The sequence below is a fragment of the Bidens hawaiensis genome, unplaced genomic scaffold, assembly GCF_021521415.1.
Source record: "Bidens hawaiensis isolate Kalapana, Puna unplaced genomic scaffold, B.hawaiensis_p1.1 tig00037321_1, whole genome shotgun sequence".
Classification (NCBI taxonomy): domain Eukaryota; kingdom Viridiplantae; phylum Streptophyta; class Magnoliopsida; order Asterales; family Asteraceae; genus Bidens; species Bidens hawaiensis.
Window position 1 is genome coordinate 1 of NW_027496524.1, and position 27,240 is coordinate 27,240.

Consider the following 27,240-nt stretch of genomic DNA (forward strand, 5'->3'; position numbering starts at 1 on the left):
CTCATGCTTTCACCTTCTCCCTGATGAGCCATATTTGAGTTATACCATGGGGCATGAATGATCACGACAACCCATGGCGTTCGCGATCTATCAATCTTATAAAGATCATTAGCCAGCCACTTATACTGAGCTGAATCCGTACTAAAATCCGCATAAGACCCCAACATAATGACGTGAGTTCCCACCACATCAAATGAATAATAGAGGTTTGATACTGAACCACTTTGTTGATATGGCATGGGCCAGCGGGAGTTGTAGGATTTGAATCCATCTGGGTAGATGAATGGAAAGGTTTCTTGTTCATGGTTCCCTTGAGTCACCATCCATGGCCTACGACTAGCATATGGCTCTACCAAACGCCCAAATGAGTCCCAAAGTGGTTGTTGGGTGTCCGCATAAGATAGATCACCAGGGAGGAGTAGAACGTCGTAGTCTGTTGCATTGATATGTTCCAAGGTTGTGGTCGTCCATCCGGTTTGTCCGAGGTCACCTGTGTCCATGGGAGTTGTATTATACAAGCAGGAAATTAAATTATCCTAATTATTTATAACAAAATATATAATATTATAATCACTAGCAGAAGTGTATATTTCTGTAAGTGGGTTGTTTCAAAAGTATTTTATAATTCCAATATGCATCCCTTAGATTTGTACTGCATTTCAATATAAATTTATTAAAAAATACGCTATATACAAAAATACGCGTTGCAACGGGTGGCGTAAAGTTAGGAAAATAATACAAATTTATGTTACGAATACACAAACTTATCACCTATAAGCTTTGAGCATTCAAGTAATGCTGCAAATAATTTCGTTACTCAACTTAAAAAACTTTAAAATAGTAGTTTATAGATTAAAAATAACATATATATAAAATGTGCCATAATCCATATAGATGATAAATATTAACTATAAGTCAATGTAAAATGTGTCATACATAATGTACAACAAAAGAAGCCAAATTTACAATCTTAAAGCACCATTTTCTTGTAAGAAGTTGAAAACTAAATATAGTCGTTTCGCTTGGTTTAGTACCTATATAATTGATTAAGCTGATTAGATTAGATGTTGAATTTAGTTGGGTCATAGTTGTTAGACAATTGTATAAGTCGTTTAGTTTAGTTTCAAATGCAGCCAAAACTCGTACATAAAACTCATACATAAATTTGTACAATTTGCATCTACAAAAAATTATGGGGTGCAACCCCACTCACAAATTGCAAAGGGAAGATGTGATCTTAGATAAAGTTTGCTTAATTTTGAGTATACATCATTCAAAGTTTGCACATGTAGCCATGCTAATGTTCGATCTAAAACCGATATTTGCACCAATATAGATATACTCATCATGGGCCGGGTTCAAGAAAGTTGTGCGTGTACTAATCAACTGCATATGCACCAACATGTAAAAAATCAAGCATTTGTAGCATATTCACTCACTCTTTTAATAGAATGATGAAAACTCAAATCGTCATGACCTCATATCTAACAATAACTAATTAAGGGTTTGGCATCACTAACCCAAACCAAGGCTAAAAAAAACACATATCAACCTCAAAGTAGGCTCATATATAAAAAAAAGCATCATCACAGCCTTAAACATACCAAACTTATCATCATCAACATGTAGAGACTCCTATGAAGGCTCAGATGAGGCCAAACTCATCATCATAACCTTTATAACTCAGATGTAGACTCAAATAAAGATAATCAGTATAGTCATATTCTCGCTTAGATTTTGGTGTTTGCAATTCTTATTACACATGAAATATTTAGCCATATTCATCATCATAGTCACATATTCGATTAAGAGTCACGGATCTGCCGACCAGCCATGGAAACGGCCAGTGGCCGACAGACGCGGAACTCCGCCACGACCGTCGTCACCTAGGGTTCCAAAATGAAACTCGGCAACAATAACAACATAAGCATGTACAATCAAATGAAGCAGAGAAGAAATGAACGATATATTAACCAGGAGAACGGTCACCGTCCGCCGCCGCTGCCATAGTTAGGCGAAAAGTCGCAGGCATCAGCGGGGAAACACATCCGTGTCTCTCTCTACGAAATGTCAAACCGTCATGACCATCGCCTAGGGATTCCAAAATGGATTCCGGCAACACATAGACAATTGGATTTCTCATCTTTCAAACATGTAGAGAAAACATGAAAGAACAAAAAAATGAAAGAGACAACCAGATCTTTCATCTCTCATTTAAAGAAAACATGGAGAGAGGAAAGAAGAAGAAATGAAAGAAGAAAGAGTATGTAGAGAAGAAGAGGGAAATTGCAAAGAAATGATGTCCAAAGAAAAATGCCAGACATTGAGTACAAGATAGTTGTAGAGAACTACTGTGCATTCGTCAATTTCAGGTTAACTCCGTTAATCCGAACTCCGTTAATTCAAAACGCAAGATCACACGAACTGTAACGCATATCTCATTACATTTACATTAGGGTTTAAATGACACATGACAATCATTACACAAGTAGTCTTTCGGAGTTTCACCGAAACACACATGAGTCGACTCAAACCGTTGGTGAATAGACAATAAATATCATTAAGTATTTGATAATTATGTGTTACGTTTACGTGCTACTTGGTGTTTACATGCATAACGTTAATTCATGAGAAAATAAACTATTTTGTGCTAGAAATTGATTAACTAGAAGATTAGGGGGTTAAGTGTAACATGATTAATTATATAAACAAATTATTACCCAAACCTAATTCCCCCGCCCCCTTGCGATCGGCCTCCCTCTCTCTCCCTCTTGGCGACCGTAAACCCACACACACACACATACAAAGTGTTTTTCAAGTTTGGTTGGAGGATTCAAGGTGCTAGATAGGTAATTAACATCCTCTTTAGTCATTCTATGAATTTAAATATGCTATTGAACATGTTAATCAAAACCCTAAATTTTGAAAGTGATGATTTAAGATGAGTTAGGGTTTATTTGTATGTTTGTTGATGAATACTAATGAATTGATAACTAGTTGTATTGTTATTGATTGTTAATCACATGTTTCTTGAAATTGAATTTTGAAGTAAAACCTTAAATGTGCATGTAAAGTGAAATTGAGATGCATGGTTGGTGGATTATGTATCTAGAGGGTTGTATGCATGATTTCTAGCTCATAGGTTATTAGTTTGTTGAATTTTGGTGAAAACTGATGCTGAACAGATTCTTAAATTCGTGTTTTAATGACTGTAACTTGATATTAATGTTGTTTTTGGAAGTGATTATTGACTCTATGATGTAGTAGGTCGAGTCTATTTTCTAAAGAGTCTGAGTTTGTAATTTTTGGACGTGTAAAAGTTAGTTTTTATTAATTTACAAATATGTTGTGCAAGTATGATTCGGGAAGCCTGCTTGTAGGCTGTTTTGTAATTAGTATATCTCATAAACGACAAGACCAAATGGGTTGGTTCTACTTCTGAAAGTTAATAATTTGAGTTAGGAATCTGACCCAATTGGTCTTGCATTAATTGGATTAGCCATGTAACGGCAATAACAAATAACATTTTGTTGCGCATGATAATAACTGTTGTGTGTTTACTGTATTGTTTTGATCATTGTGAGAAAACCGTATGTGATAAAAATATAATAAAAATAATTTTAGAAACCTAACTCATGTTTACTTCTGTGATGATTTTTGGTGAGTTTATTGACTTGTTAGAATCTATTAAATAGAGTAATTTTTTCGGGTTAAAATCTGTCTCGATAAATTAGCTGCTGAATTATTTAAGTTAACATGGAAAGTGTATTGTTGATCGATGTTTGCTACGTGTTTGACTTATGTTCCTAGTGGGAGATAGTTTACTTGTAATGTACAATAGTAACACTTAACACTTAATACTTGTTCACACAAGTAACCAGTGTTTGTCGAGTCACCCCTGTTTCACAAAGTAACACGACTACATCTCATGCATAAGTTTCATGTATCGAGTCTAGGGACTCACTTGTAGTACAAATACTTAGAAAATCTAGTTTTGTTTTTAGAGCACTGGTGAGGATTTTCTATGATGCACACTTTTCTTGGATCTTTTGTTATCTTCGCAAACACTGAGTTTCACGGCCCCTTTTACTCTTTTTAACGCTTATATTAGGGGGAGATAATATATCCCAATGATGTAGATTTTGTTACTTTTATATATCACTTGTAAGGCTAAGTGGCAAATAACCATCCAAAGTCCTTCTGAACATCAAACCAGTTAATATTGGATAATAGCGAGTCACCTTTGAGTAGTACTACTGGGTTTGACAAACCCCACCCAACTCTAAACTCGGCTGTAGGTCGAGTGGGTGTAATTTTGGCTAACAATTTACCATGGTCGTGGTTGACATGGTGGCAAGGCAATAACTAAACAGTAAGCTTCGGTGTCGAACACTTAGTAATGCATGCTTGATAGGTTAGCTACCTATTGATATATAATCGACATAACACTATCCGGTAACGCTAAAACGCAACGCTTTATCTATATAAACCTGTGAACTCACCAACCCTGTGTTGACACTTTTAGTATGTTTATCTCAGGTAGCCGAGGCGGGCGAGCGGTATGAGACATGCATTCATTGAACTATTATGCTTTAAACTTCTTTTGAGTTTTATTATGAAAAATGTGTTTTTAAGTCGTCCTGTGTGGCGCAACTTTATGCTTTACAATTTACGCTTACGCACTTTATACTTAAGACTTGATGTCTTGGTTGTTTTTAAAACTTTAATTGTGGTGTTTGATATAGCTAATAATTCCGATCCTGTTAGTTCACACCCTCTGACGGTAAAATTCCGTTAGTGGATTTTGTGGGTGTGACAGATTGGTATCAGAGCCATTGGTTATAGCGAACTAGAAATTGCATTCATACTAGACTATAACCGCAACAACCCATTAGTTATGATCTTTTGCACTACATATAAGTAGTTATATATATGATATATATTTGACTGCTTATTTTCTTCACTTCTTTTTCCTTATTCACTCACACGCGCGTAACCCATACACGACTTAGGGGCTGTTTGTTTACATCTGAATGGAACCATTAAGATGTAAATATCTGATTCATTCAGACTTCAGACTGTTTGGTTTCAAACAGAAAATATCTGAATGGTTAAAAATAGGTCTGAATCATTCAGAGTTGTTGTTGCTGAATGGGACAGAGGCTCATTCAGATCTGACTCATTCAGATCTGAATGAACCAAACAGCCCCTTAGCCTGTAGGGATGTCAACGTCATCATCATCATCCGACCCGGTGTCCATGCCCTAGGAAGGAACCGCAGCTACTCAAATCATCACCACCTCGGGAGGTCCCAACACTAGCAGCCCCCGCACCGAAGAGGCACCGCCCATCTGGAGGCATTTACGAGTGCAACAGTAACTGGGATTGGTACCGAAGATTGATTGAATGGATTGTCTACCAAGAGCAGGTTCCCCCCACTACCTCTCCCGGGCTGTCTTTCATCCTTCAATACACTACCACCTCTAACACTCCCGACGGAGCGCGCTTTCGCAGCTCTCACTTCCTGTTTAGAGCGTGAAGTTGGCTTTATGCACTCCGCGAGAGCGAAGATTATTGAACTGAAAGAGGATGGAGCTGATGCTTGGAGGAGACTTACCTACCTGACTGAAGCCATGAAAGAAGTTCAGGATGCTCATGTTCAGCAAGTGAAGACAGTGAACAAAATGCAAGCAGAAATGATAGACTTGCAGGAAGAAGTTGGGAAAGCAAGAAGCCTTGCAGCAGTAGCTCTAGCTCGTTGCGAGACACTATAGGCGCGAATTGCCCCGAACGTGTCACACCCGGTCCATAGGCGGAAACAACCGGTGTGCGACTCATGAAAGGTTTTCGAGAGCGCGGTTAAGCAACAACTATATGATAAAATACATGAGGATTTTATTCATAATATAAGTTTTACAAAAATATCCATAAAAAGGTTTACATATAACATATTGAGATTTCACAGTTATGTCCTGCCGAAGGGAGGTATAACCGTGAAAACTCCAAAATATAAAATCCTCATACATGAAATTTCCATAGTTAAACATAAAATCGTATTGAGACACCGTGACCTCTCCACGTAGCTAAATACCTGAAAGACACGTAAAATAATTTAATCAGTATAAACTGAGTGAGTTCACAAGTTTTGTGACTCGATAAAATGCTTTATAATATAATTCTCATAACGTCATGAATGCAGTATCCATGACTTGCAGTGTAACGTGAATACATGAGTTCGTAACCATTCCTTGACTATATATATACACCATAAAGCCCCACATAACATCCCACGAGTCCACGAGGGAATAAATAAATCGGAAAACTAAGCACCCGTCTTATAAAGTGGCGCGACCACTTACGAGTGGGTTGGTCAGACCAGTAGTACTACCCGTAGAGTTCCTCGGCTATAGTTGCCTATAGTTTATGGTTACAATATATACCGGGGACTTTATGTACCATGAGCGCGCCAAATATCTCATGTACACGCACATTGTAAATCAAGATATACACCATGATAAAACATATTTAAACACGTGTCCCTCGCCCCGAAAACAGTTTAAAACATAGTGAAAATAGTGAAAATAGGGGCTGTGAGACTCACCTTAAATGAGGAATAATGTTCCGTTATACTTGGTGAGTTTCCTGTATTATATCGTATACGTATGCACTTCAGTACATAATATATAACTATTAATACTTAGCCCGATACATACTTATGAGGTGACGGTATATATGTATACTTTTTATACATTAGCGATACGGACGTTAGACAACGTCTTATACTTGTTATGTATTTCCGTTATATCCTCTTTATATATATATCCTCCGAGCATTAGGGAATGCTCGATACAAATTATTCGTCGGTAATCATGACGTTCGTGACATGCTTTAGCCTAATAGGTTTTGGAGCTCTCATCGTTAGTCCCCAGGTAGGTAACGGGCCCATCTATGATATATTCAGTTACCAGCCTAGACAGTACGTCCCGACTACCGGCACCTCCACCCTTCCAGTTACTCGCAATGTCCATCACAAAAACCCGTATTTTATATTTATACTTGTGGCACATATATAGGAATATATGTGTATTAATTGTATATATCATTTCTTCATGTATATGATAAGTATTATTAGTATTTTCGTCTCCGTAACATATAGTTATCTTTTACTTTTATAACTCTTATACACATCCTTTGTTTTTATAACATTATACATGGGTATTTTCATTTGCGTATATAGGAATATATGTGTATTAATTGTATATATCATTTCTTCATGTATATGATAAGTATTATTAGTATTTTCGTCTTCGTAACATATAGTTATCTTTTACTTTTATAACTCTTATACACATCCTTTGTTTTTATAACATTATACATGGGTATTTTCATTTGCGTATATAGGAATATACGTGTACCTTGGATTTTTACCCGTACCATTGTCGTTATATTTATTTCCATGTTTTGGTGCAAGGGTTGCACTTTATGTTTAAGGTTCACTTTCATTTATACTTTCATTTTTTTATTACTAGTGTTCCTATTTTTATTATTATTATTATTATTATTATTATTATTATTATTACTATTATTATTTTTACTTTTATGACAAACTCGATACGGTTTTTAATACGTTAGTTATACCCTTTTTAAAGTTTAACATAACCAAAATTCCATCTTTACATTTATATCATCTTGTTTATTTAAAAGTGGGTTTTACTACTCAAGATCATTTTTACCTTAACTAGGTGTTCTATTAACCTTAACCTTCCTTAAACACCCTTTAAATCCTTTATATCTTTTACTTAACATGATTTATCCTTAATTATATGTCATTTCAACACACTTCAAGTTTATGTTTATGTCTAATCACCTCATTATGTATACGTATCTTAGGCTTAGTCCATGTTTTTCTACTAAACATTTTATGGCATTAGTACCTTGGGAATGTCGGTTTTTGAGCGATTTAAGACGAGATCCAAGTTCCTTGACGTTAACCACTATGTTAAGAGTCTACATGATGTTCAAATAACATGAAATAGGTGGATTAGGGTCAAGTAAAATGATGAGACCGTGGCTGGACAGAATTTATGATTTTCCAGCCACTATAAACTGTTACAATTCACGTTTTGGCTCACCTAGTGCTGAAACGAAGCCGGAAATGGACGTTCAAAAGGTGGTTCGTGATACTTGCGAGTTTCCTTGGATTCCTAAACAAGAATCACCCAAAAATACCAAGTGGTTTGTTAGATATGAACAAAAGAAGAGAGTGGGGTACTGCTGGAAAATGCAGTTTCCAGTAGTGACCTTTTAAGGTTCAAAGCTTCTTACCGAGTCTTCCAGGCAGAGATCCGTTCAAGGCTTTCTACCACGGTTTAAGGATTTCTTCTAGCTTTCCAACGATATATAGGGTTCAAGATGTTCAGAGCAGCATTATAGAGAAAACGGGTTGCAAAGAGGCGGCTGTTTGGTGGCCTGCTGCTGTTCTTCGGCCGAGAGAGGAACAAGGGAGATTTGGATTGTGTTTTTGAATGTTTGTGGTGAATTTCAGCTGAAGATCTGATGGTGTATATAAATAATAGTGTAGGGGACATCATCCCTTAAGTTTAGGGATTGAAATCTTGCTAACTCCTCAAGATCTTGTCAAGTGAAATGGTCAAAGGTATGGTCTTTGTAATATTATAATGTGAGCAGATTTTGTGAAGCCTTTTAGGGACTTTGGTTGATCTTGCAAGTAACCAAGATTATGATGATGTTGGTGATGATGATGATACATGATCATGATACATATGGGTGCATGGATAATGGTTTATAAGATTTAATGTGGTGTTTGTTCCTTGTACATTAAAACTGAATGGGAAGAGGTTGGGGTTCGGCTTTGGGCTGCAAAGGGAAGGTATTATGGTCATTTAATAAATATATTGGTTGTCCAAATGTAGTGCTAAGTTCAATCTTGGTTCGGGTCTTAAGTGGATAGTCGTTAGGACGAGTTGATCATCGAGTAAACAAGTTATGGAATTTATATTGGACTTGGGTATTATGAGCTTCTCTTAATTTATTTGGTCACCTATAAAGTATTATAGATGGTATGGAACCCGGTATTTATTTCGGTTCCCGGTATGATGTATATTTAAATTTAGCCCGGAGTTATATTCGGTTAAATAGTGCTCCATATTGTAATCTTTCATGGATTGTTTAAATTATTATCTTCATATTATTCCGACTAGTATACCTTTAAACACTTCATAGTTTCATATCTTGATCGTCTCACTGTATAATGTGTCATCAATTTGGCCGGTTCAGCGACTATATTCTATTATTTAAACGTTTATGGCGTTTTGGTCCAAATTAGGGAATTAGGACATTACTGGGCATGGTCTTACCATTACCCTTTATATTGTATCATAGATATATATTTAGCTTGATATATTTGTCACCTCTAAACTATTACTGGGCTATCTTCATCATATAGCCGTTCTCATCGGCACTTTATACAATCCTATAGGCATTAACGACTGTTCTCGTCCACATTTCAAGTATACTATGGTTTATACCTCATATAAATTATATAAATGACACGTAATTTTGATCAATTATAAAGATTAAAGAATATGGAAAATTACCGGGTGTCACATTCTCCCCCTGTTGGAAGAATTTCGTCCCGAAATTTGTTGTTAGTTATCCGTTATAGTTGGGTCCGGGAAAAGGTGTGGGTACTTCTTTCGAATTTGATCTTCTCTTTCCCAGGTAAACTCGGGTCCTCTTTTAGATTTCCACTGTACCTTCACTAACTTAATCCGACTTCTTCGTAGTTTTTGTTCTTTCCAGTCGGTAACGGCTATCGGTTCTTCAACAAAATGTAATTGTTCGTCAATATGCACTTCGTCTAGGGGTACGACTAAAGATTCATCGGATAGACACTTTTTAAGGTTCGACACATGGAATGTGTCATGTACCCCGCTAAGTTCTTCAGGTAGCTTCAACTTATAGGCCACGGGACCTATCCTTTCCAAGATCTCAAATGGTCCGGTATATCTTGGGCTGAGCTTGCCCCGCTTTCCAAACCTCGGAACTCCTTTCCATGGCGAGACCTTTAAAAGAACTTTATCTCCCACTTGGAATTCCAAAGGCTTGCGTCTCACATCCGCATAACTTTTCTGTCGATCGCGGGCCGTTTTCAATCGTTCTTTTATTTGAAATATCTTGTCAGTAGTTTCTTGAATTAGTTCGGGACCCGTCATTTGTCTATCGCCTATTTCCGCCCAGCACAAGGGCGACCTACACTTACGACCATACAATGCTTCGAACGGTGCAGCCTTTATGCTCGTGTGGTAGCTATTATTATATGAAAATTCCACCAAAGGAAGGTGAACATCCCAGCTACCACCAAAATCAATTGCACACGCTCTTAGCATATCTTCCAATGTTTGTATAGTTCGCTCGCTTTGGCCGTCAGTCTGGGGATGGTAGGCGGTACTCATATCTAATCGCGTGCCCAAAGCTTTTTGTAACGACTTCCAAAAATGAGACGTAAATCGACTGTCGCGGTCGGAAATAATCGAGACTGGGACTCCATGTCTTGACACGATCTCTTTTATATATAGTCTAGCTAACCGCTCCATCTTATCCGTTTCTTTGATAGCTAAGAAATGCGCGGATTTGGTTAGCCGGTCGACTATCACCCATATGGTGTCATAACCACCTGGAGTCCTAGGTAACTTCGTAATGAAATCCATCGAGATTTGTTCCCATTTCCACATGGGAATCTCGGGCTGTTGTAATAATCCGGATGGTTTCTGATATTCCGCCTTGACTTTTGCGCAAGTTAAACATTTTCCCACATAATTTGCTATATCACCCTTAAGATTAGGCCACCAGTAGTATCCCTTTACATCTTTATACATTTTATCTGCACCGGGGTGCACGGAATACTTCGTCTTGTGGGCTTCATCAAGTATTCTTTCACGTAATCCTCCCTTGAGAGGAACCCATATTCGGTTGACAAAGTACAGGGTACCGTCTTCTTTGGATTCTAAGTTGTCAACCATACCACGGAGAACCTCGTCTTTGATATTATCAGGCTTCAAAGCTTCTCGTTGGGCTTCGTGGATAAGGGTGGTGAGGTTCGTACTTATAGTTAGCCCTAAGACTTTAACACGTGATGTCTTCACCCTTTCTTTCCTGCTTAAAGCGTCTGCTACAACGTTCGCCTTTCCAGGTGGTACTTGATTACACAATCATAATCATTCAATAATTCAACCCACCGTCGTTGCCTCATGTTTAATTCTTTTTGATCAAATATATGTTGTGGGCTTTTATGATCGGTGTAGATTGTGCAATGGGTGCCGTATAAGTAATGATGCCATATCTTAAGTGCAAACACCACTGCGCCCAATTCCAAATCGTGAGTGGTGTAATTTTTCTCGTGCACTTTGAGTTGTCGTGACGCATACGCGATGACTTGATTTCTTTGCATAAGGACACAACCAAGTCCTTGATGCGAAGCATCGCAATAAACTACGAAGTCATCCATCCCTTCTGGTAAGGCTAGAATAGGTGCACTGCAAAGTTTCTGTTTTAGCAACTGGAACGCCTTTTCTTGTTTATCTCCCCAATTAAACGATTTATCTTTCTGTGTGAGCGCAGTAAGGGGTTGTGCTATCTTCGAGAAATCAATAAACCGTCGATAGTAGCCTGCCAGACCTAAAAATTGTCGTATTTCCGTCGGCGTCTTCGGCACTTCCCAGTTTTTAATGGCCTCTACTTTTGAAGGGTCAACATGAATTCCCTTCTCGTTGACGACATGGCCTAAAAAGTGTACTTCTCTTAGCCAAAAATCACACTTTGAAAACTTTGCATACAACTTCTCCTTTCTCAACAATTCTAAAATCAATCGAAGGTGTTGCTCGTGCTCTTCTTCGGTTCGGGAATAAATTAATATGTCATCTATAAACACTATCAGGAACATGTCAAGGTAAGGTTTGCACACTCGATTCATTAAGTCCATGAACACGGCAGGTGCGTTCGTTAGCCCAAAAGGCATGACTAGAAATTCATAATGACCATACCTCGTTCGGAACGCAGTCTTTGGTACATCGTCCTCGTGTATCTTCAGCTGATGGTACCCGGATCGTAGATCTATCTTGGAATAGAAACGAGATCCCTGTAATTGGTCAAACATATCATCAATCCTCGGTAAAAGGTACCGATTTTTGATGGTCAGTTTGTTAAGTTCCCTGTAATCAATACACATACGGAACGAACCGTCTTTCTTCTTAACAAATAGTACCGGGGCTCCCCAAGGTGAGTAGCTCGGGCGTATGAAACCCTTGTCTAGTAGCTCCTTTAATTGATTCGATAGTTCTCCCATTTCCGAGGGAGCTAATCGATAAGGTGCTCGCGCTACTGGTACAGCTCCTGGTACTAGATCGATTCGAAACTCCACTTGTCTTTGAAGTGGTAACCCTGGTAGATCTTCTGGAAAGATATCGGGGAAATCTCTTACTATAGGTATACTTTCTATCTTCCTTTCTTCATTCTTCTTCTCCACCACGTGGGCTAAGAAAGCTTGACACTTCTTTCGCAAGCACTTTCGTGCTTTCATACACGAAATTAACTTCATCACAGTGCCAGGTCTTTCTCCTTGAATAGTCAGCGTTTCACCACTTGCCAAGGGTATGCGGATTTGCTTGTCATAACAATTAACTTCAGCATGGTTCTTTGCTAACCAATCCATGCCTAAAACGACATCAAAACTTCCTAAATCTATCGGCAACAGATCTACGTTAAATTCATGTTCTCCCATCACTAGTACGCAACTTTCCACTATATCGTCTGATATTAACTGTTTGCCATTAGCTAATTCTATAGTATAGGGCGTTGCTAATTTACTAGGTGCTAAACCAAGTAGGTCTTTAAATTCAGTGGATATAAAACTTAAATCCGCACCAGTATCAAATAACACAGACGCATAGTGGTTGTTAAGTAGGAACGTACCAGTGACGACATTTGGGTTCCTTAGCTTCACCCGCCCCGATAACAAAAGCCCTAGCTTGAGCTGTATTCTTCATCTGTGGACAGTTCTTGATAAAATGACCCGTATTTCCGCACCCATAACAAGCTCGTGGTGTCGTTTTCCCCGGTTCTTGCTTCACAACTACTGCACCATTCTTAATTCTACACTTAGCTTCCACATGCCCTCTCTTGTGACAATGCTTACACACAATACTTGAGCAGTCACCAACATGATAATACTTGCATTTGTCACACCACGGGTTTGACCCGCTATACGTCTTCCGTGGTTGATCCGTGGTCTGGGCGGCATACACTTTCACAGTTTCTTGTTTCTTGATAGGGGGTTCTTTGGAACTTGACCCTTGATTACGAGAGGCCCAGCTCCTCTTGTGATTGTTATGGCGGCTGTTGCCGCGTTGGGAGAATGGTTGGCTTGCTTCCTTCTGAGTTGGCTTTCCTAGGGTGCCAGCTCGTACTGCATCTTCTGTCAGACTCAGACCTAGTTCAACAGCCTCGGCCATGGTCGCAGGCCTAGTGGCCGTGATTGGTCCCCTGATAACTGTTGCTAATCCCCAGATGTACCTTTCAACTCTCTTTTCTTCAGTGGTGGCCATATGAGGAACTATTCGGCATAGCTCGTGAAATCGCGTGTTATATGCTGTGATGTCGGCTCCCTTCATGGTGAGCGTCCAGAACTCATTTTCCAACTTCTGCATCTCAGTCCTTGGGCAATATTTCTTTTCCATCATCTCCTTTAACTCTTTCCAGGTCTTGCCATAGGCCACGTCTCGGCCTAGGGTTTGTACTTGTAAACTCCACCACGATAGGGCTTCATCTTGAAACATACATGTCACGTACAACACTTTCTGTTTTTCTGTGCATCCACTGATCGCTATCACAGATTCTGTCTTCTCGATCCAACGGATAACTCCTATGGCTCATTCCGTTCCCTTAAAGGACCACGGTTTGCATGTCATGAAAGTTTTGTAGGAACATCCTCGTTCCTCACCGCCAGTCTCTGGAGCTACATTTTCAGTGTTTGCGGAATTCCTTCGTTCTTGACTTGAGTCGCCCCTACTGGCTTCGTAGGCGGCTATCGCTTGCGCTATGACTTCTTGTAATTGCGCAGGTGTATTAGGTAAACTGTCGTTCCTTCTCCTTGGCATTTTCCTTCAAGTTGAGAATAAGAAGGATCGGTTAGTATTGGCATCACGCTTGTATGTAAGTAGTTGTAGGGTTCGATACTTATTACATTCACACCCATATATTTGCTTATAGTCATACTTATTAATCATATACTCGCATACATAGATTTTATTATTACATCTCATTATACCACATCGTATACTCATATTCATATATCATAAACATAACTTCATTACATCAAAAGATTTGATTACATAAGTTTATGTTTAAGTCTACTACAAACTCCTACAACATACAAGCGTTTTGCCAAAAGATCGGATCGTAGTCCGTAATATATTACTTCCCATACATATGATTACTACCCGCTAATACTAGTCTATAGTCGCTTCATGGCATCGGTGGTGGCGGTGGTGGAAACACGTCTCCCAAAAAGGCTTGAATTGTCTTAACCTCATTCTCCAATTTCATCACCCTTCGTTCGGCGGCAGCGGCCCGCCTCGCTCCCACATCAGCTAAGTGCAATGCATCTCTTACCATATGCTCCAACTTTAGCACTCTCATCCTTGCGTCCGAGATCAAGTCATAGTGGTTATCAAGGCGAAGACTGGTCTCACAGGCCTTGCCTTTCACGCTCTCCATAAACACCTCGACCCTCTTCTCCCAATCCATGAGCCATTCCTCAAGGGCCTTTCTCTCAGCCTCGGCGGCTGCTGCGGTCGGTGGTACGGGGACCTCTGTATCATCGGAGGTAGCGCGCCCTTGGGGGCGTGAGGACTCGCCTACCTCATGTATAGTCCGGGGCACCTCATCGTCGGAGTCCGTGGCATACCTTTTCAGCCCGGCGGCTCGTATCTCCTCGGAGGGCACTACAGCCAGCTCCTCCATCTCCTCAAGGTCGTCGTCGTCATAAGTTACCTTGTCGTCCTCATCGAGCCTGATTACCTCGGTAGGCTCGTCATCGGAGATCTCTATAGGATCATCAGGAATTGGAACAACGTCGCTCATATGGACACTGCTACTATCAGTGTTAGAGTCAGAGCCGGAGTCGGAGTCAGTGATGGCTAGGCCATGATATGGATCATTGTTCGGGAAGGCCATCGCTGAAAGGATTAAGGTTTAATTAGTGATAATATCGCTTTTTTTTTCTATCCCTTATTTTGGTCATTCCTATACTAGACCATTAGTTGCGATAAAGGTGTCGTGAAGACACGTGCACTCTCGTGTAATGCAAGTTTTGAAAACATGTCATGCATGAAAAACGTTTTCATGAGGGAATCTAAGGGGTTATAGCCTAGACTCAGGGTTGAATCCTAGTTCGCTATAACCTTGGCTCTGATACCAGTCTGTCACACCCGGTCCATAGGCGGAAACAACCGGTGTGCGACTCATGAAAAGTTTTCGAGAGCGCGGTTAAGCAACAACTATATGATAAAATACATGAGGATTTTATTCATAATATAAGTTTTACAAAAATATCCATAAAAAGGTTTACATATAACATATTGAGATTTCACAGTTATGTCCTGCCGAAGGGAGGTATAACCGTGAAAACTCCAAAATATAAAATCCTCATACATGAAATTTCCATAGTTAAACATAAAATCGTAGTGAGACACCGTGACCTCTCCACGTAGCTAAATACCTGAAAGACACGTAAAATAATTTAATCAGTATAAACTGAGTGAGTTCACAAGTTTTGTGACTCGATAAAATGCTTTATAATATAATTCTCATAACGTCATGAATGCAGTATCCATGACTTGCAGTGTAACGTGAATACATGAGTTCGTAACCATTCCTTGACTATATATATACACCATAAAGCCCCACATAACATCCCACGAGTCCACGAGGGAATAAATAAATCGGAAAACTAAGCACCCGTTTTATAAAGTGGCGCGACCACTTACGAGTGGGTTGGTCAGACCAGTAGTACTACCCGTAGAGTTCCTCGGCTATAGTTGCCTATAGTTTATGGTTACAATATATACCGGGGACTTTATGTACCATGAGCGCGCCAAATATCTCATGTACACGCACATTGTAAATCAAGATATACACCATGATAAAACATATTTAAACATGTGTCCCTCGCCCCGAAAACAGTTTAAAACATAGTGAAAATAGTGAAAATAGGGGCTGTGAGACTCACCTTAAATGAGGAATAATGTTCCGTTATACTTGGTGAGTTTCCTGTATTATATCGTATACGTATGCACTTCAGTACATAATATATAACTATTAATACTTAGCCCGATACATACTTATGAGGTGACGGTATATATGTATACTTTTTATACATTAGCGATACGGACGTTAGACAACGTCTTATACTTGTTATGTATTTCCGTTATATCCTCTTTATATATATATCCTCCGAGCATTAGGGAATGCTCGATACAAATTATTCGTCGGTAATCATGACGTTCGTGACATGCTTTAGCCTAATAGGTTTTGGAGCTCTCATCGTTAGTCCCCAGGTAGGTAACGGGCCCATCTATGATATATTCAGTTACCAGCCTAGACAGGACGTCCCGACTACCGGCACCTCCACCCTTCCAGTTACTCGCAATGTCCATCACAAAAACCCGTATTTTATATTTATACTTGTGGCACATATATAGGAATATATGTGTATTAATTGTATATATCATTTCTTCATGTATATGATAAGTATTATTAGTATTTTCGTCTTCGTAACATATAGTTATCTTTTACTTTTATAACTCTTATACACATCCTTTGTTTTTATATCATTATACATGGGTATTTTCATTTGCGTATATAGGAACATATGTGTATTAATTGTATATATCATTTCTTCATGTATATGATAAGTATTATTAGTATTTTCGTCTTCGTAACATATAGTTATCTTTTACTTTTATAACTCTTATACACATCCTTTGTTTTTATAACATTATACATGGGTATTTTCATTTGCGTATATAGGAATATACGTGTACCTTGGATTTTTACCCGTACCATTGTCGTTATATTTATTTCCATGTTTTGGTGCAAGGGTTGCACTTTATGTTTAAGGTTCACTTTCATTTATACTTTCATTTTTTTATTACTAGTGTTCCTATTTTTTTTTTATTATTATTATTATTATTATTATTATTATTATTACTATTATTATTTTTACTTTTATGACAAACTCGATACGGTTTTTAATACGTTAGTTATACCCTTTTTAAAGTTTAACATAACCAAAGTTCCATCTTTACATTTATATCATCTTGTTTATTTAAAAGTGGGTTTTACTACTCAAGATCATTTTTACCTTAACTAGGTGTTCTATTAACCTTAACCTTCCTTAAACACCCTTTAAATCCTTTATATCTTTTACTTAACATGATTTATCCTTAATTATATGTCATTTCAACACACTTCAAGTTTATGTTTATGTCTAATCACCTCATTATGTATACGTATCTTAGGCTTAGTCCATGTTTTTCTACTAAACATTTTATGGCATTAGTACCTTGGGAATGTCGGTTTTTGAGCGATTTAAGACGAGATCCAAGTTCCTTGACGTTAACCACGATGTTAAGAGTCTACATTATGTTCAAATAACATGAAATAGGTGGATTAGGGTCAAGTAAAATGATGAGACCATGGCGGGACAGAATTTATGATTTTCCAGCCACTATAAACTGTTACAATTCACGTTTTGGCTCACCTAGTGCTGAAACGAAGCCGGAAATGGACGTTCAAAAGGTGGTTCGTGATCCTTGCGAGTTTCCTTGGATTCCTAAACAAGAATCACCCAAAAATACCAAGTGGTTTGTGAGATATGAACAAAAGAAGAGAGGGGGGTACTGCTGGAAAATGCAGTTTCCAGTAGTGACCTTTGAAGGTTCAAAGCTTCTTACCGAGTCTTCCGGGCAGAGATCCGTTCAAGGCTTTCTACCACGGTTTAAGGATTTATTCTAGCTTTCCAACGATATATAGGGTTCAAGATGTTCAGAGCAGCATTATAGAGAAAACGGGTTGCAAAGAGGCGGTTGTTTGGTGGCCTGCTGCTGTTCTTCGGCCGAGAGAGGAACAAGGGAGATTTGGATTGTGTTCTTGAATGTTTGTGGTGAATTTCAGCTGAAGATCTGATGGTGTATATAAATAATAGTGTAGGGGACATCATCCCTTAAGTTTAGGGATTGAAATCCTGCTAACTCCTCAAGATCTTGTCAAGTGAAATGGTCAAAGGTATGGTCTTTGTAATATTATAATGTGAGCAGATTTTGTGAAGCCTTTTAGGGACTTTGGTTGATCTTGCAAGTAACCAAGATTATGATGATGTTGGTGATGATGATGATACATGATCATGATACATATGGGTGCATGGATAATGGTTTATAAGATTTAATGTGGTGTTTGTTCCTTGTACATTAAAACTGAATGGGAAGAGGTTGGGGTTCGGCTTTGGGCTGCAAAGGGAAGGTATTATGGTCATTTAATAAATATATTGGTTGTCCAAATGTAGTGCTAAGTTCAATCTTGGTTCGGGTCTTAAGTGGATAGTCGTTAGGACGAGTTGATCATCGAGTAAACAAGTTATGGAATTTATATTGGACTTGGGTATTATGAGCTTCTCTTAATTTATTTAGTCACCTATAAAGTATTATAGATGGTATGGAACCCGGTATTTATTTCGGTTCCCGGTATGATGTATATTTAAATTTAGCCCGGAGTTATATTCGGTTAAATAGTGCTCCATATTGTAATCTTTCATGGATTGTTTAAATTATTATCTTCATATTATTCCGACTAGTATACCTTTAAACACTTCATAGTTTCATATCTTGATCGTCTCACTGTATAATGTGTCATTAATTTGGCCGGTTCAGCGACTATATTCTATTATTTAAACGTTTATGGCGTTTTGGTCCAAATTAGGGAATTAGGACATTACTGGGCATGGTCTTACCATTACCCTTTATATTGTATCATAGATATATATTTAGCTTGATATATTTGTCACCTCTAAACTATTACTGGGCTATCTTTATCATATAGCCGTTGTCATCGGCACTTTATACAATCCTATAGGCATTAACGACTGTTCTCGTCCACATTTCAAGTATACTATGGTTTATACCTCATATAAATTATATAAATGACACGTAATTTTGATCAATTATAAAGATTAAAGAATATGGAAAATTACCGGGTGTCACAGAACGCAGCTGGACAGGAAGGGGATCCCGATGAAGATCCATAGGAAGATCCTGAAGAGGAACCAGAGGAAGAGCTGGCTGAGGAGGAGGCACACTCGGACGTGTCCTCAGACGATGACATCTAAGGATGATAACACCTAGATGGAGGGGTTGTCTCTATCCAAACTTATGTATTCTATAATTTTAAGGATTGATTTTAAATACTTTGCTGAGGATACAATGGTTTTAATCATGAATTATTGTTTGGATTATTATATGGTTGTGATGCGATGTTTTATTTCTTTTTCTACCCTTTATTACATGTATGGTGTGTTGCATATGAAATCGAGAGTTCATGTTTAACATTTTATGCTGTGATTCTAGGAGATGTTTGGAAGAAACCCTGGTCGTGGTAACATCAACATGACCGCAGCAGAACTCCAAGCATTACTAAACGACCATGCGGTGGCGGCTCTTGCTGCTCATGTTCAGAATCTAGCCGGAGCTCAAGCCGGAGTCTGTACTTTCAAGAATTAATTAGACTGTAAACCCAGTTCGTTCGACAGCACCGAGGGAGCCATAGGTTTCCTACTTTGGGCCGAGAAGGCAGAGTCAACTTTTGAGATGTGTAACTGTCCACCAGCCAGCAGGGTCAAGTTTGCTGCCGGAACACTGCAAGATTCCGCCCTCACCTGGTGGAATTCTAATGTGCAGATTCTTGGTTTGGAATTGGCAAATGCCATGAATTGGGAAGAATTCAAGAACATGATGCGAGAAGAGTATTGTCCTAGAGAGGAAATCTCGAAGTTGGAGTCGAAATTTGGGCGTTAAAGATGGTGGGTTCCGAGATTGAAGCCTACACCACCCGTTCCCACGAACTGGCGGTGATGTGCTCGCGGATGGTAGATCCGCCAAGTAAGAGAATCGAGATGTATATCGATGGTTTTGTGCCCCAGATTCAAGGTATGGTGACGTCTTCTAAACCAACCACTATTCAGCAAGCGATCCGAATAGCCCACAAGCTGACGAATCAAGCACTGGCACAAGGTGCGTTACCACCTAGAGGTTCCACCTCTAAAACTCGTGACAACTCGAGCAATGACAACAACAACTCTGGGAATGGAAAGAGGAAGTTTGACAACACAAGGTCCTCATCATCGAACTCCCCCCACAACAATAACACCGTAAACCCGAACCCACCCGGAACTTCAATAACCAGGGTTTCAACAACAACAGCGGTGGCGGACAGGTTTCAAGTGGCTATGCTGGCAAGTACCCAAAGTGCAACAAGTGCAACTATCACCATGCTGGCCCATGCAAAGTGTCTGTGATGCAGTAAAATGGGTCATCAGGCCAAGGACTGTAGGGGTGAACTCGCAGGTAAGGGTGCTCCTAAACAACCTACAACAATGAAAGGGTGTTTTGAGTGTGGTCAGGAGGGTCACTTCAGGAAGGACTGTCCTAAGCTGAAGCAGAATGAGAGAAACAGAGGCAATAGAAGTAACGGAGGAGGTACTAAGGGTAAAGCCTTTGTCATTGGATCTGGCCATGCCCGTAGAGATCTGAAAGTGGTTACCGGTAAGTTTCCCGTAAACGACTGTTTTGCTTATATATTGTTTGACACTGGAGCTTATAGGAGTTTTGTGTTGAAAGCCTTAAGTGAACTCTTAGACTTAACCCCAACCCCGTTAGATGCTAAGTTTCCTGTTGAATTAGCTGACGGTAAGTCTATAGAAACAACTCATGTACTAGCGGGATGTAAGTTGAAACTGTCGGGTCATACTTTCGATATCGACCTCATACCCTTTACACTTTGTAGTTTCGACGTTGTTGTCGGCATGGACTGGTTATTCGAGAATAGAGCTGAGATTATATGCCATGATAAGATAGTTCATATCACTACTCCTTTCGGCGATATCATCTCGGTACAGGGTGAGAAGAGCGGCATGACCACTAGAATCATCACCCTCATAAAGGCGCAGAAATATTTACGGAAGGGTCATCTGGAGATTTTAGCTTATGTTATTGAGAAACCCGCGGGAGAATAGCGGATCGAAGATATACCGATTGTGCGAGATTTTCTCGAAGTCTTCCTGGAAGATTTGCCAGGACTCCCACCCATTCGGCAAGTCGAGTTCCAAATCGACTTAGCACCTGGTGCTGCACCTATAGCACGAGCCCCGTATCGGCTCGCACCGGCGGAGCTTCAAGAGTTGTCCTCTCAGTTGCAAGACTTTTTGGATAAAGGTTTCATCCGACCCAGCTCATCACCATGGGAAGCCCCTGTCCTATTTGTTAGAAAGAAAGACGGGACTTTCCGCATGTGCATCGACTACCGGGAGATGAATAAGGTGACGGTCAAAAACCGTTATCCCCTACCCCGAATTGATGATCTTTTCGACCAGCTTCAAGTATCGAGTTACTATTTGACGATCGATCTAAGATCTGGTTACCATCAATTAAGAGTGCGCGAAGAAGACATTTCGAAGACGACATTCAGAGCCCGGTATGGTCACTATGAGTTTTCGGTTATGCCTTTTAACTTAACCAATGCACCAGCCGTATTCATGGACCTCATGAACAGAGAATGCAAGGCGTACCTCGACAAGTTTGTTATTGTCTTTATCGATGATATCCTTGTCTACTCCAAGAACATGGCCGAACATGAAGAACACCTGAGGTTAGTCCTGGAATTGCTAAAGAAGGAATAACTATACGCTAAGCTATCGAAATGCGAATTTTTGCTTCGCGAGGTTCACTTCTTAGGACATGTGATCAATGAGAGTGGTATCCATGTCGATCCAGGCAAGGTAGAGGCCATCAAAAACTGGGAAGCACCTAAGACTCCGACTGAGGTGCGACAATTCCTAGGACTGGCTGGCTACTATCGACGTTTCATCGAGGGAATTTTGAATATTGCTCAACCTCTCACCACACTGACACACAAGGGTACTAAGTACAATTGGGGTGACGCGCAGGAGACTGCCTTCCAACTCTTGAAAACCAAACTCTGTAACGCGCCTATCCTAGCCCTCCCTGTGGGAACATAAAATTTCGAGGTACACTGTGACGCATCGATACAGGGTCTCGGTTGCGTGTTGATGCAACTTGAGAAAGTTATAGCCTATTCCTCTCGAAAACTGCGAGTACACGAGAAGAAATATACGACCCACGACTTGGAACTCGGAGCTGTGGTGTTTGTCCTTAAGATATGGAGACATTACTTGTACGGTACCAAATTCACCATTTACACCGACCATAAGAGTCTCCAACATATCTACGATCAAAAGGAGTTGAACATGCGACAGCGTCGTTGGGTCGAGCTACTTAAGGATTATGATTGTGCCATCAAAAACCACCCTGGCAAGGCCAATGTAGTGGCCGATGCTCTCAGCAGAAAGGAAACTGATAAGCCTAGACGAGTGTGAGCATTACAACTCACGATTCATGCCAACTTACCTGATCAGATTCGTGATCCTCAACTCGAAGCTTTGAAAGACGATAACGTTCCATCCGAATCCATGCGGGGCATGGAGAAGTAGCTTGAAACCAAATCGGACGGGGTCCGATACTTCGAAAACTGGAATTGGGTCCCTCGATACAGAAACTTGAGAAATCTGGTGATGGACGTGGCACACAAGTCCCGATATTCCATTCACCGTGACTCAGATAAAATGTACCATGACCTAACGAAACTTTACTGGTGGCCAAACATGAAAGCCGATATTGCCACCTACGTGAGCAAATGTTTAACCTGTGCAAGAGTCAAGGTGGAATATTAGAAACCATCCGGACTGTTACAGCAACCGGAAATCCCAACGTGGAAATGGGAACACATTTCCATGGACTTCATCAAAGGCTTACCCAAAACACCGATGGGATGCGATACCATCTGGGTGATCATTGACCGGTTAACTAAGTCTGCCCATTTCCTAGCGATTAAGGAATAAGACAAAATGGAAAGTCTGACTCGCATCTACATGAAAGAGGTAGTGTCTTGACACGGAGTGCCTGTCTCAATCATATCTGATCAAGATTACCGTTTCCCTTCGCACTTTTGGAAGTCATTACAGGGCGCACTAGGCACCCGCCTTGATATGAGCACAGCGTACCATCCTCAGACGGATGGGCAAAGTGAATGCACCATCAAGACTTTGGAAGACATGTTGCGTGCATGCGTGTTGGACTTCGGAAAGAGCTGGGAACCCCACTTACCCCTGGTACAGTTTACGTATAATAACAGCTACCACGCTAGTATTAAAGCAGCGCCGTTTGAAGCGTTGTACGGACGAAAGTGTCGATGGCCTCTTTGCTGGGCCGAAGTGAGTGATAGCCAAATCACTGGTCCAGAGTTAGTGCTCAAAACCTCAGAGAAGATTGTCCAAATCCGAAATCGCATGGCAGCAGCACGGGATTGCCAAAAGAGTTACGCCGACAAGCGCCGAAAACCTCTTGAATTCCAAGTGGATGACAAGGTTTTACTGAAAGTCTCACATTGGAAAGGTGTAGTTCATTTTGGAAAGCGAAACAAACTTCAATCCATGATACGTTGGCCCATATCGGATAATTGAGCGTATTGGTCCGGTAGCGTACCGATTGGATCTACCGGCAGAACTCAGTGCCGTACACAATATATTTCATGTATCCAACTTGAAGAAATGCCTTTCTGATGAAAAACAAGTAGTCCCTTTAGGCGAGTTGCAAGTTGATGAACAGTTACGCTTCATCGAAGAACCAGTCGAAGTCTTGGATTGGGAAACCAAAACACTCAAACACAGCAAGATTCCCATCGTTAAAGTTCGTTGGAACTTGAGACGTGGACCAGAGTTCACATGGGAACGCGAGGATCAAATGATGAAAAAATATCCTCATCTTTTTGAAGGGTTGACCAAGCACCGAAAACCGCGAAATCCGACAAACCGTCAGAATATATCAGAGGTTTGAATTATATTTCGGGACAAAATTTCTTTCTACAAGGGGATGATGTGACAAACTGAAAATTTTTGCCTTTTTCAGACAGCCACCGCGACATGACGCAAATTTTCGGGACGAAAATTCTTTCAACATGGGAATGATGCGACACTCGCCAATTTCTGGTTAACTCCGTTAATCCGAACTACATTAATTCAAAACGCAAGATCACACGAACTGTAACGCATATCCCATTACATTTAAATTAGGGTTTAAATGACACATGACAATCATTACACAAGTAGTCTTTCGGAGTTTCACCGAAACACACACGAGTCGACTCAAAACGTTGGTGAACAGAAAATAAATATCATAAAGTATTTGATAATTATGTGTTACGTTTATGTGCTACTTGGTGTTTATATGCATAACGTTAATTCATGAGAAAATAAACTATTTTGTGCTAGAAATTGATTAACTAGAAGATTAGGGGGTTAAGTGTAACATTATTAATTATATAAACAAATTATTACCCAACCCTAATTCCCCCCCCCCCCCTGCGATCGGCCTCCCTCTCTCTCTCTCCCTCTTGGCGACCGTAAATCCACACACACACACATATAAAGTGTTTTTCAAGTTTGGTTGGAGGATTCAAGGTGCTAGATAGGTAATTAACATCCTCTTTAGTCATTCTATGAATTTAAATATGCTATTGAACATGTTAATCAAAACCCTAAATCTTGAAAGTGATGATTTAAGATGCATTAGGGTTTATTTGTATGTTTGTTGATGAATACTAGTGAATTGATAACTAGTTGTATTGTTATTGATTGTTAATCACATGTTTCTTGAAATTGAATTTTGAAGTAAAACCTTAAATGTGCATGTAAAGTGAAATTGAGATGCATGGTTGGTGGATTATGTATCTAAAGGGTTGTATGCATGATTTCTAGCTCATAGGTAATAGTTTGTTGAATTTTGGTGAAAACTGATGCTGAACAGATTCTTAAATTCGTGTTTTAATGACTGTAACTTGATATTAATGTTGTGTTTGGAAGTGATTATTGACTCTATGATGTAGTAGGTCGAGTCTATTTTCTAAAGAGTTTGAGTTTGTAATTTTTGGACGTGTAAAAGTTAGTTTTTATTAATTTACAAATATGTTGTGCAAGTATGATTCGGGAAGCCTGCTTGTAGGCTGTTTTGTAATTAGTATATCTCATAAACGACAAGACCAAATGGGTTGGTTCTATTTCTACGTATTGTTGATCGATGTTTGCTACGTGTTTGACTTATTTGCCCTCGTGGGAGATAGTTTACTAGTAATGTACAATAGTAACACTTAACAATTAATACTTTTTCACACATGTAACCATCACTAACGTGTTTGTCGAGTCACACATGTTTCACAAAGTAACACGAACACATCTCATGCATAAGTTTCATGTATCGAGTCTAGGAACTCACTCTTAGTACAAATACTTAGAAAATCTCGTTTTGTTTTTAGAGCATTAGTTAGAATTTTCAGTGACGCACACTTTTCTCGGATCTTTTGTTATCTTCGCAAACAGTGAGTTTCACGGCCCATTTACTCTTTTTAACGCTTATATTAGGGGGAGATAATATACCCCAACGGTGTGGATTTTGTTATTTTTATATATCACTAGTAAGGCTAAGTGGCAAACAAACCAACTAAAGTCCTTCTGAACATCGAACCGGTTAATATTGGATAATACCGAGTCACCTTTGAATAGTACTACTGGGTTTGACAAACCCCACCCAACTCTAAACTCGGCTGTAGGTCGAGTGGGTGTAATTTTGGCTAACACATTTACCATGGTCGTGGTTGACATGGTGGCATGGCAATAACTAAACAGTCAGCTTCGGTATCAAACACTTAGTAATATATGCTTGATAGATTAGCTACCTATTGATATATAATCGACATAACACTATCTGGTAACGCTAAAACGCAACGCTTTATTTATATAAACCTGTGAACTTACCAACCCTGTGTTGACACTTTTAATATGTTTATCTCAGGTAGACGAGGCGGTCGAGTGGTATAGGACATGTATTTATTGAACTATTATGCTTTAAACTTCTTTTGAGTTTTATTATGAAAACTGTGTTTTTTAGTCGTCCTGTGTGACACAACTTTATGCTTTACAATTTACGCTTCCGCACTTTATACTTAAGACTTGATGTCTTGGTTGTTTTTAAAACTTTAATTGTGGTGTTTGATATAACTAATGATTCTGGTCCTGTTAGTTCACACCATCTGACGGTAAAACTCTGTTAGTGGATTTTGAGGGTGTGACTACTCAAATAGAGAAGTCAATGAGACATTGACTAAGCACATTGTATATACACTTGTTGAACATAAAAAAGTTGCAATATATATATATATATATAAATATATATATATATATATATATATATATATATATATATTTGAGATGGTTCAGGAGATAAATGAGATTATTACGAGAAGTGATCATGAACCATTGATTTGGTCAAATCAATGATCCAGATTTATAGTGGCAATTGTGTAATAAATTGAAACTGATATGGAAAGTATTAATGATGAAAGATATAATGATAAATTTTTGTTATGTAACCTACTAAATTTAATTAAACAAACATAATTAGATTAATTAATTAATATGACAATTTCCCAAATTTAGCTTAATTATATAAATAATAATGTTCATATTTTATGTATAAAATATATACAAAACTATGTATGATTAATTGTGTGTAGGTGGAATGTAAGATTGTGTATGTACAAATTTCATCTTTTTACAAGGATTATTAATTTAAGTATGTTACAATCAATCTGTGTAGGGATATTTTTAACTGCGTATGTATACGTGTTGTAAATAGAGTTTTGTTACCCATAAAATCACGTTTGACTAAAATGTGAATAATATGTAGCTTAATATGAATAATGTGTAGGTTAATATTATTATCAGTGTAGGTTAATATTATGGTCTGTGTAGGTTAATATGAATAA

At 39.1% G+C, this 27,240-nt stretch overlaps 1 protein-coding gene across 1 annotated transcript in view; it reads right to left on the reverse strand.

Moving 5' to 3' along the window:
- Window positions 1-5: 5 nt before the first annotated feature.
- Window positions 6-27,240, reverse strand: part of LOC143589279 (purple acid phosphatase 22-like) — a gene marked incomplete at its 3' end in the record, with an annotated part of 37,254 nt that continues 10,019 nt past the window's right edge. The window contains exon 3 of the mRNA XM_077070094.1: window positions 6-490. Within this exon, the coding sequence (XP_076926209.1) occupies window positions 6-490 (485 nt within the window). The remainder of the gene's footprint in view (window positions 491-27,240) is intronic.